General features: G+C 47.3%; 1 protein-coding gene across 1 annotated transcript in view; it reads right to left on the bottom strand.

Annotated features, from left to right (window-relative positions):
* Positions 1–622: 622 nt before the first annotated feature.
* LOC149337770 (uncharacterized) overlaps positions 623–11,318 on the bottom strand; it is a 44,399-nt gene continuing 33,703 nt past the window's right edge. The window contains exons 4-6 of the mRNA XM_089554945.1: positions 8,216–8,284; positions 8,069–8,122; positions 623–709 (exon numbers count right to left, since the gene is read on the bottom strand). Coding sequence (XP_089411071.1) covers positions 623–709; positions 8,069–8,122; positions 8,216–8,284 — 210 coding nt within the window. The remainder of the gene's footprint in view (positions 710–8,068; positions 8,123–8,215; positions 8,285–11,318) is intronic.

Here is an 11,318-nt window from a genome sequence, read left to right as displayed (position 1 = left end):
TCTCACTCCTTGTTCTCCCTGGCTGCCCCCATTCCTCCCCTGCCCTTTATTATGAATGATATGAAATAGGCAAGGCACGATGCTATCCACCACAATCATCACGCTGTGAATGTTTTCGGTCCTTTCTAATCTCTAGCTCAAAAGTTTTAAGGAACGTAATTTGTGAACTACGTATTTTTTTTCTTTGGAAATCTCTGTTGTCGATGCTTGTGCAGCAGTAAAAGGCACATTTATTGGAGAAAATATTGAATTGAAAGATGGAATTATTTTCCCCACTTTACAGAAATTCGGCAGGAATGCAACGGGCGTTTATTCTGGCCTCAGGGATCGGCGCAAAAAATATTTGCTCTACATCACAGCAGTTCCCTCGTATAAGCGGCTTATGCTGCGATAAATTTTTTCCACGTTTTAGCTTTTCGGAAGCTTTTATTTGCAGCTGAAACAGCTTGTTCTTCGTCAGAGCATGGTTGTTATCAATACACTTCCTTTATCCTCAGAGTATTTTTGAAAAATGACGGCAGTACGGCGCTTCTTTATTGTTTACTAGGCTGCCAATGGAGCGTAGTGATTTGGCGGCGATGTTCTCATAGCTGTGCAGCTGGCCGAGGTCTGTTTCCATCTCCTAGAACACAGTTGATCGCAACCATTTTATGGTAACGAGTGCAACGGTGAGGTCGTCTGTGTAGACGTCGTTTGCCATCATGCATGCCTGGAAAGGAGACACGAAAATCTCAGTTTTCTAGAAACAATATGGCTGGGGAAGAAGCGAAGTGTTGAGTTCACTAAAAAAACAACTTTGGCGTAGGCCGGCAAATATACCAGGATAAATTACTTTTACTAATGCACATCCTGAATAATATACACAAACCTTCAGCGCAGGTTTACTGGAAATTGTCCTTTTTTTCTGTGAAGTATATTTTGTCCAGCTCTCTCACTGCCAACTGTGGTGTCTAGTTAACAGCAATTGCGTGCAGTGATCACCGCTTTCAACACGATTTTGTCGGAAGAACTCAGACCATATATGGGACCATGTACTGTCAAACAGGACGTTGCAAACACAATTTCAAAGACAATGTTGGAAGGCTATTAAGCGTCTTAGAATATCTGAGGCTAAAAACAGCGCTAACGGGGACGAAACAAAGAGAGGGACACGACGCTGTCCTTCTCTCTGCTTCGTCCCCGTTAGCGCTGTTTTTAGCCTCAGATCATGCCCCAACCAGCCCAAATTTCCACCCTTTTGAGTGTCTTAGAATAGTTGTAACGTAATCATAGAATTCCTTACCAGAGAGCGCAGAAAAGAAGGAACAGATGTGCGAGGGTTTGAATGCAAAAAAAAAAACAGATCGGACGAAAAGAAGAATTTACACGTATTCCTGGCGCTTTTCCTATTTGGAATTTTATGCAAAGAGCCACACATCTCCAGTTTTTTTTCTAGTTCAACGGAGACTTGTGGGTGCGCTCCTTCTTTGAGCCCGTCAGTCTTTACATAAGCCTCATACCTGTACACTTGTGCCGGGGACGTTGCTGCACGATATCAAGCGAAATGCCTTACGTACCCCTGAAAATGTGACTGCTTTTCAGCGGTCCTGGCTCCAATTAAAGCACCGAAAGGAGGTTGTCGCATCCTCGTGCCAGGAGCATGGAGGCAACTGCGTTGCTACATTGGTTGTCTGATAGTTCTTCCCTCGCTTTCGTTAACCACATGCACCAAAGGCAAGATAATCTTTCCCGACGTCCGAACTGCTTCCACTGGTGATAAGGTTCTTTGGCGTGGTATCTATTTACAGCCACCGTGAAAACGCTCCTCTGTGAGAACACCCCACCAATAAATAGCTCTCATAGTGAACGCCGTTCAATAGCAGACTGAGAATGTTATGGCTATAGCTCCCAAGTGCTGTGCGCCCCACAGCGTAGACATGCCTGATTTGCTTGGGCTCGTGAAGAGTGTAGCACAGAGCGCTAAACCTAAACCTTTAAACTTTCCACCTTTGAGTTTGTAGAGAGCATTTCGAACACTAGCTAGACCTAAGGCACGGGCTTTCTCCAGTTGACACCGATAGCATTGCAGACAACTACAGTGAAACTTCCACTTTCCTATAGGGAATGTAGCTTCGTTATCATCTATAAAGAAGCTCACACAATAAAATCAAAGCTAGAATGCATCCAAGAAAATGTCTTGCTATGTTCAGACTCGCGAAAGTAAAAAGTCAAGCTTCGAAGTGGTCGAAATAGGCCGGGGTCACGAGAGTGATAACCGCTGTCAGAGCCTGCAACCGTAAAAGCCTGGTAGTGTTCTACATCGTGAAAACACCCAGGCTGCCTTCCCCTTTCCGCGTCGTCTTGTACGAGTGCAGCACATATCGACGTCGCTTAGGCAGTTACTTGAAAAAGCGCTAGTCCGCAATGGAGGCGGATGACCCATGCTTCATTACATAACCCGCGACCTCCCCAACTACCTTCACCTCGAGCGTCTTGCTGGTGTTGGTGCGTTTTGTGCGGACGTCACCTACGTACACTACTCCTTACTGCAGGAGAAGGTATGAGGCTGCACCGACTGCCATATTGCACCGAATTTTCAGATCTCTTTAGGAACAAACATTCACAGATATCTAGAACTGCTCAGTTTACTTACGCTGCACCTATGTGAACAATGATAACTCACAGTTTTGGCGTAAAGTGAGTATATAATTCATGTCTCGCAGCCTCAATAAGTTACCTTTTACTTGCTCGTTTTGATAGAAGCTTGATGGTTATGCTTTATGAAAGAAGCGCAGCGAGATTGTTTCGCTGCACAAATTATTAGAGAGTTTCGTCGCACTGACAAAAACGAACTCTATGGGACTAGAGAAAACATTGTTGGCACTTTCTGTTCGGAATTAGAACCGCTCAAGCAGATCATGGAACACCGTGTTGAATAAAGAGGATCTGAGATGACTATGCTCCTTTCAAGATCCCGTTTTTTCTATGAATTCGCTCTGTGGTCCCGCGAGAATCTTTTGACGTTCGTCTCTTGAAACTTGAACATCAACAGATATATTATAAAGCCCAGCCTATCAGCTTCTCTAAACAGACAGTCTGCCCACCTTGGTGAAGGCAGTTTCTGCTGTCAAGTAAAAAGCTGGAAGATCGTGGCTATCTAAAAAGACTCCTCGCCAGTGTTGCCGAATCAACCACCACGCTGAATGGTAGTATAGTTATGAATGGCAGTTTACCTATATCCCTGAAGGGAAAAGTGTAAAACATTCGTATCTTACCGCTACTAACCTATGAGGCAGAAACGTGGAGGCGAACGAAATGGGGTTGAGCGTAAGCGAAGGACAACGTAGCGGGCTATGGATAGAAAATAATAGCTGTAACGCTAAGGGACAGGCGAAGGGACAGGGAAGAAACGTGGTTAATGAGATGCTAGTCGACATCAAGGGGAAGAAATGAGCTTGGATAGAGCATGTAATGCGAAGGCTAGATAACAGATGGTCCTTAAGGGCAACGAAAGGGGATTCCAAGAGAAGGCAAGCGTAGCAGGGGGCGCCAGAAAGATAAGTGGGCGGATGAGTTTGAGAAGTTAACGGGGATACGGTGGCCGCTGCGGGCACTGAACAGGTTTAATTGGAGAGACAAGGAAGGAGTCTTTTCCCTACAGTTGGTTAGTCAGGCTCATAAGGAGCACGGAATAAATTTGATCGTCATCATTTTGAAATTGCACTGGCGCCATCTCCTGAAAGCGGACTTCCCGGCTGCTATGCGAGGCGACACGACACGACACAGGGCGCACGTGGGAGTAGTGGATAAATAGACTATGTAAACACTGCATGGTGCCATAATTGAAGACATAGTTTGCAGTCATCAAGTTTATTATCCTGTTACTTTCAGAGAAGCCGTTCTGTCCACTGGCGATGCGTTTTCCAGGCCCCTTGTCCACCACCGGGGCAAATGCCGCCGGCGAGAGCAACAATTTAGCGTGTTATTTTACCCAACAATGTCTTGAAAGTCCGCTGAACGGAGAGGCGTGCCTAAGAGCCTGGGTCGTTTTGGGACCCCATAAAACCAAACAAAATAGTAAGGCAGGGTTCAATTACGCAGCGAGCATTGCTCCGAACAGTCATCTGGATGCTTCTGTCGGAGTTTGTTGTCTCCTCAGAAGAGCACTCAGGTGGAATTTTTCGATACTACAAAGCGACTGTAGCAAGCGCTAAGATCATTTCTGCGCGTTTTCTAGCGAGTATTTGTGCAATACTAAAGGGAAAACTTCTACCATTATCTTTGTGATATTGTTTTCCTAGAACCCTGTAGGGCCCTGTACAGTGGGGGCGCGGGAAGTGATGTTTTAATAAACAGAATCACAACAGCGCTACGGAACAAGGACAGAAGGAACACGAAAAACACAGGACGGGCGCTGTCCTGTGTTTTAAAAAGGGCGAAGAAAATGGAGGTGCCACTAGTAGTAAAGACTTTTTTTTTTAAATTACACGCCAGGACGCTACCAGTTAAATTTGTTTTAGAGGGAAGGATTTCTTTTCACCATGGGGAAAGAACTGCTTAATTTGCAAACAGCCCGAAACAACAAACCGTGTTTTTGCAATGCTGGGAAGGGGTTTATATTTGGGATGTGTTACAAAGGACAGTAAAAAAAAACTACCACTTCACGCGCAGGGAATTGATTATTTAAGCATCGATAATGAGGATGGGGTACCATTTGACCTCATAATGCTCTTGGGCCTCCACTGTATATGGCGCTCAAGAATGGTGGCTATAATTTTGATACAGACGCACGTCCTGTCCGGATTTACTTCCGGGAAAAAATAGACTGGTTGCTTGCCATCCAGAAAGCTTCTGCGGAGACTCCCGAGTGGATCTCCAGACTAGGGCCGTTGTTTTTGCTGCAGGAATTTGAATCTCGCGAAGCCAGACTCGTGCTGACTGGCCACGACAGAGTCGTAGGTACATAGCGTTTTGAGCGTTTTCTTGATTAGTGGTTTTGGTTAAATGTTATGGGCCAAAGCTAGGCAATAAATAAAACAAAACCTGGCATGGCGGAGTGGTTATTGTGCTCGTCTAGCACTCCAGAGGGTGTGGCTCGATTCCCCAACCCGACCAATTTCCTACTCACTTTCATTTATTAATGGTTCTAGAATTTTTCTTTCACGGCCAACGCCACCGACGCCGACACCGGCTTTTCTGCGACACGAGGCCCTTATCGCCAGCGCGTTAAAAGGAGCCATCAACGCGCGTAGATATCTATCTCGATAAATCAAGTCGTGGTACAACTTCAAAATTTCTCCTATCATCGACGGTGGTATGACCACGCGATCTTCTGCTATAAGCTTCTCTTGTTCCGTATCCTAAGGGTGCCGTTCCGGACGGTATGGTAGCAACCGCTGATCCTGCCTGCGGAATTTTTGTACTCCTCTATTTTTTTCTATAGGAAGTGGTCCTTCCTTTGTTCATCTTGAAGTATAGCTTCCTCGATCGAGGGAAACAGATCGGACGCGCCAGCTGCTCTCGCGCTGCTGAGGGCACCCGCATTTTGTTTTGTTTTTCCTGCGCGATAGATGACCTCGAAATCATACTACTGCAGAAGCAGATTCCAACGGGCTAACCTCGAAATGGGGTCTCTTACATTCATGAACCATTTCAATGGCTGGCACTTTGTCACAGTCTTGAAATGGCGGCCGTATAGATAACAACGGAAGTGACGCACTGCCCACACCACTAATAGGCACTCTTGCTCTGTTGCGCCGTAATTTTTTCCAGCTGCAATCACCTGCCTGCTCGAGTAAGCAGCCGGGCATTCTACCACATCGAGGATCTGGGACAAGGCTCCTCTGACTGCGGGAATCGGTTGCGAGTGTGAAAGGTTTAGCAAAATCAGGAACCCGCAAAATGGGGGCTTCGGTTAGCATTCTCTTCCACGCTTTGTAAGCGGCCTCCGTCTCTGGCGTCCATTCAAAGGGTACCTTGCTCGTTAGCCTTGTCAATGGTCTAGCTATCATAGTGAAGTCTGCTATGAGGCGGCGGTAGTATGTGACCAGCCCAGAAATTGGCGGACTTCGGTTTTACTGGTGGGTGCTGGGAATTCCTCCACGCACTTTACCTTTCCGGGTGAGGGTGCAGGCCGTGAGCTGAGACAATGTGTCCCAGGTATTTGACTTCCGGCTTCAGAAATTGGCATTTCGCTAGTTTTAATTTCAGGCAGGCTGCCCCTACTATCTTGGACACTCGTTTAATGCCCTGCAAGTGCTCCTCGAAAGAGTAGCTGTAGATAATAATGTCGTCGAGGTATATGTGACACAGCTTGCCAAGCCACCCCGCCAGTATTACATCGGCTGTCCTTTTGGGCCTGTCCCGTGGGCCTGCCGGAGCGACAGCAACACGGGCGAGTGTCAGAGGTGTCATCGGCGTTGTCTGTAGGAAAAGTAACTGCGCGCTGGTGGAGATCGATAATGGCCTCATACTCAAGAAGGAAGGGGGCACCGAGGATCAGGTCACCAGAACAATTACGGAGAAGCAGGCAACTGACACCGAGCTTAGAGTTGCGGGTCTTGAGTCGAGCTGTACACTGGCCAAGCGGAGTGACGATATGGCCGCCAGCCGTGCGGAGCGTCGTGCCAGATCATGGTGTCGTAACTTTTTTTTTAGAAGAGCTGCCAATTTTTCGCTTCAAATTGAAAAATCGGCTAAGGTGTCCAGCAGCGCGCTAATGCTGTGACCATCAATAAGCACAGGTATGTCGAATGAAAACCGGACCTCATGTTCAGAAGCTTTGGTCGTGGATGTCATCACGTTACTGGCAGCCGATGTCCGCGTCGTGCGAGGGACTGAGCATGTCGAGTTCCAGTGACCCCGCCCCAGATGTCGCTGTCGTTAGTTTTCCCGGCGAGGGCTCGGCGACCGTCCTTGCGCCGGTCGTGAGAAGTGCTGGCTTGCCGGTGATGGTGGCAGTCGACGAGGTGACGGCGATCTTGTCTGATGTCGTTCGGAGGATGGCAGACGCTATTTGCATGGAATTTGAATGTCAACATGCTTTTCTTATTCTTTGGAACCGTTTGTTTTTTGCATTTACTTCTGTATCTCTATTTTTTTACCAGATGTATTTCAACCATCTTATACGGCAGTGTAAGTTCGTGCACGCTTCTCTATGTTATGTGAATAGTTTCATTACCTGTATATCTTAATGATGTATGCACATCTTGGACTAGCGTATGTTTCACTGTCACTTATTAGTCTGCTTTATATATATATATATATATATATATACCACTGCAGCAGTAGCTGCAGATTGTTTTCCCAAAATCCAAGTGCTGTGTTTTTTTCTTCTTTTCTTTTTTCGTTTCTTTTTCTTTTTATTTTTACTATGCACTGCCTATGTTCGCCATGTATTGGGGTGCGGGCCTAGTCAAACCTTTATCAGGCTTTCCGCCTGTAGTGCAAGCATCCTTGAGATTGTATTGTATCGGGTGTATAAAACCCTTGGCGAAAATAATTGTATTATATGTAACAAAAGCCGACACTTTTACGCCAAGCATGCATGAGTGCATCACGCTTCTATACAGCGAGAGGGGTGTGTGCTAACCTGAGCGCACGTAAAAATGTGCACCACCTTTGACACTGAACGCAGTTCTATTTCTATGCATTCTGGCGTCCGAGATACCGCCTGCCATGAGAACTCTAGCTCTTTTTTATATCAGTTTCCCTCTGCATACAGCAATTGCTATATATGTTTCCATCGCCGACCTCTCGACCTTTACTGCCATTAAAGTTCTCTTTCTCAATTGGCATGTTTCTACAGGTTTGTTAAACATAGTGATCAGAACCCATCGCATTTATTTAGTACAAGAAAATAAGATGAAAATTTATGATATTGTAACAGGAAAGAGCCTGCATATGGGTCTATGCATCATGCTTTATAAAGAGCTTGGGTGTTTCGCCTGTTCCGGCTCGCGAGTCTCAAAAGGGTTTCACGAGAATCATAAAACCTAGCGTAGATCCCCGAAGGCGCGTTGACTGACCACTGCAATGAGAGCTTGAGCGCGCTGATGGAAATGAAACAGCTCAATACCCGTATACTCACACCTCCTTCCCTGATTATCGAAGCGGCCGCGGTCATATTGGACGTCACAAATTGCTGAAAGAGAAAGAACAATGGTTACTCCGCACATCTTACCTCCAATCCGTTGGAACCGCAATATAGATGTCGAAATACTGCTGCGTGACTCACCGGGTTCAGCTTCATTGGCAGGATTGTCATGTCGACAACGCACGCGGGCATCTTCTCCTTGAAAGCATCCTACGAATAATAGGTGTCTAAAATGAGCACCACTCATATGTAACGTATCCTCAGCAGTCGCGTTTACATGCATCGTGACAAAGCTATCCCAGAGCTGTGTCTCGTCTCGTCCTCACCTTTTGGCCTCGGGCCGCTGCGCTCGTCCACTAAGAAAAGAGGTGGCTCGCACTGTCATAAGAGTTGTCTTTTGCGAAAGCTACGCTCATGATATGGCAGAAAAAACTATCATTTTCTGAATGATTTCTATAAAATTTTCTAGAATGTCGAGTGAAATGATTATAGCATATCAATATTATTGATGCTGTTGCTAGTCTTGTTATTTGAAAATACAGGTTTAGAACAAAAAAGTACAAGTTAACTATATATTCCACATGAGCTCTCGGTTTCTCAACGTTATAATCAATATCTGCTGCTTTTCAGTAATTTTTTATTACTCTCCGTACTTCTGCACTAGATTAATGCACGCATGGTAAAACCGTTGGCCCTATTGTTTTCCATGCGATTCCGCCGCGCTATAAAACCACGGTTACCATTTAAAAAAAAAGTCACCAGGGGCAATCAAGGAACTACCTGCGAGTAATGCGAACGCATTAGAATTCTATCCTAATTCTGTGCTATTTCTATCCTATTCTTCGGTCGTTTGTTGATTACTCATCAACATTTCATATTTTCCGCGCTATTGAAGACATCACACCGTTTCAGCCAATCACGAGTTTTGTAATGCCATCGCTTTTGGCGCGCGGGTGGGTTGTCTCGATAAAAGAGAGAAAGAGAGGCAATTTTAGTAAAACAGGAATTCGGTGCACGCCCCTGGGTCCCCGCATTACCGCACTGCACTCAAGTGTTTATGTTCCTAACGTCCATAACACTGGCAGCCCGGCCGGCGGCGCTGGTCTGCACGGCCGGGCCACCTAGCGCAGCAGGGTCTCCCAGTCCTCGCAGGTATTAAGGTTCTCTAGGTCCCGCGGGGGAGTGTCCGCTGGGAAGAGGGAGAGGATGTGGAGGGAAGAGGTGAAGGGTTCTGGACCTAGGGTGCAAGCAGGAGTTGGGAAGGATGGATGATAGTGGGCTAGGGTAAGGGGTGAGGGGAGAGTGTGTGCCTGCATTCTGCTCCAGACTGTTGCGTGTTTGTTATCTAATTAGGGGTGCTGCGGTGGTAGAACTTGCATGAGGCTATGTAGGCCTGCGTCAGTTCGCTGAATTAGTGCATGCGCTCCTTCGTCAATCCTCGATCTGAGGCCACCGAATTCCGGTTTATAGAACCTCGGGCTAAGGGGTTGGCAGCCTAGTTTCTGGAATTCCCAGAGTGCACCCATATCAGCTCCACTCTGCGAGGTGTAGTTGCATCGGGCGGGTCCAGTATGCTAAAAGCAGGGACATAGAGTAGGCCTCGAGAAAAATTTAGAATCGCCGTTAAAATGTACTGGGCTTTCATGCGGGTGACAGCAGGTGCAATGGCGGCTTCCTCTGCAGCCTCAGGGGAGGTGTCTGTGGGGAGAGGTAGTGTGAGGAGGGTGGATGAAGAGGAGTGCACCACAGCTGCTGTCGCTTCATCACCCGTGCAGGCAGCGTCCACCCATACGGCGTCCGGCTCGGAGTCGTACGCTCGGTGGCGTGCTTTCGAACGGGCTCTGTGGCGCTGCTCATGGTGGGACGAGTGCATCAGCGGCTTGATGAGGAGCTCCAGGGAACAGCTTGATGGACTGCAAGGAGGGTTGGGTCGCTGGCCAATATCAGAATCCGAGAGAGTCCAAGATATACCGGTCTGCGGAGGTTTGTGAGCTCCTGGTGTATTGGGCCTGTCGATGAGCCTCCACGAGTTTCTCGATCGTGTTGTAGATGCCGAGGCCTAGTAATACGCCTGTGGGTGTGTTGAGGGGAAGATGTAGTGCTACCTTGAATGCCTCGCGGATCAAGGCATCTAAAACGTTTTTGTCGTGTTTGTGTAGTTGTAGGTATGGGGTGGTCGTGAAAAACATTTATCGTCGATTAAATTGTTACAGAGAAGTGACTGGGATAGGGCCATACTGCTACTTTCTCCTCACAATACTAGGTGGAGCCCCTATTCCAGGGACCCAGTGGCAAGCAAAGCCGTCCGCGTCCGTTGAACAAAGGCCTTTAGGTCTTGAGGTCTTCACAGCCGTTCAGGGCCGCCTCCCAATCCTTTCTGGTGGATTGTGGTTGGAGGGTTTGAAGGGTTTCATTGGCACACCCAAATCATGTGGAAAGTGTCAGCCGAATAACTGAGGATTGGGCGAGTTGGTGGTGATCCATCGTACAAAAACCAGCGCTTACGAACACGGACAGAGGACAAGGTGAAACAGACTGACGGCGCTGAACTTACAACTGAATTTTATTCATACGTAGGCAGTCAATTTATACATTTACACACAAATGCGCAAAGACATCCTGTCAAACCCGGATACACTGTTGCCACTCACAAGCGTAAAAATAGAGAGAGAGAGCGAGAGAGAGAGAAAAGGACGGAAAGGCAGGGAGGTTAACCAGGCGATGCCCAGTTGGCTACCCTACACTTGGGGAGGGGAACAAAGGGGAAAAAAGGAAAAAGAGCGGCAAAGAAATGAGTCTGTCAAGTGTCCATCGATCACTATGTCACAGGGACAGAGGGCGCGCACTGAAAACATAAATATTATAGGCGGGAATGCAACCCCGAGTCCCTTAGGAAATTCAGGAGCGCTTTCACCGCTTTCCGTTGTCTGGAAGGTTGTGTCCAAGGCCCCAGAACGTTAGACTCTGTTAAAGGACGCGAGTCCAAGCGGAGCAGAGAAGCAACTAGGCAACCGCGCTCTCGCAAAAAACAGCAATCATCCACTCACGGCACGTGTGTCATTACCTCACCCTCCCTACCCAGAATGAAGCAGGCTCATTTCCCTCCCTGACAAGCTAATCGAGGATTTGCTTACGCATCCATCGCCCTTCCTGATGATGTGAAATGCTTCCGCGATCTCCCTCGTGCGCTGATCGTGATGAACAAACAACACTTCCGTTGTTTGATTTGAAGCAGCGCAAGGCC

This window comes from Amblyomma mixtum, chromosome 7, assembly GCF_055824585.1.
Source record: "Amblyomma mixtum isolate Tamu chromosome 7, ASM5582458v1, whole genome shotgun sequence".
In the NCBI taxonomy this organism is placed as follows: domain Eukaryota; kingdom Metazoa; phylum Arthropoda; class Arachnida; order Ixodida; family Ixodidae; genus Amblyomma; species Amblyomma mixtum.
This window is presented reverse-complemented; position numbering and strand designations above follow the sequence as displayed.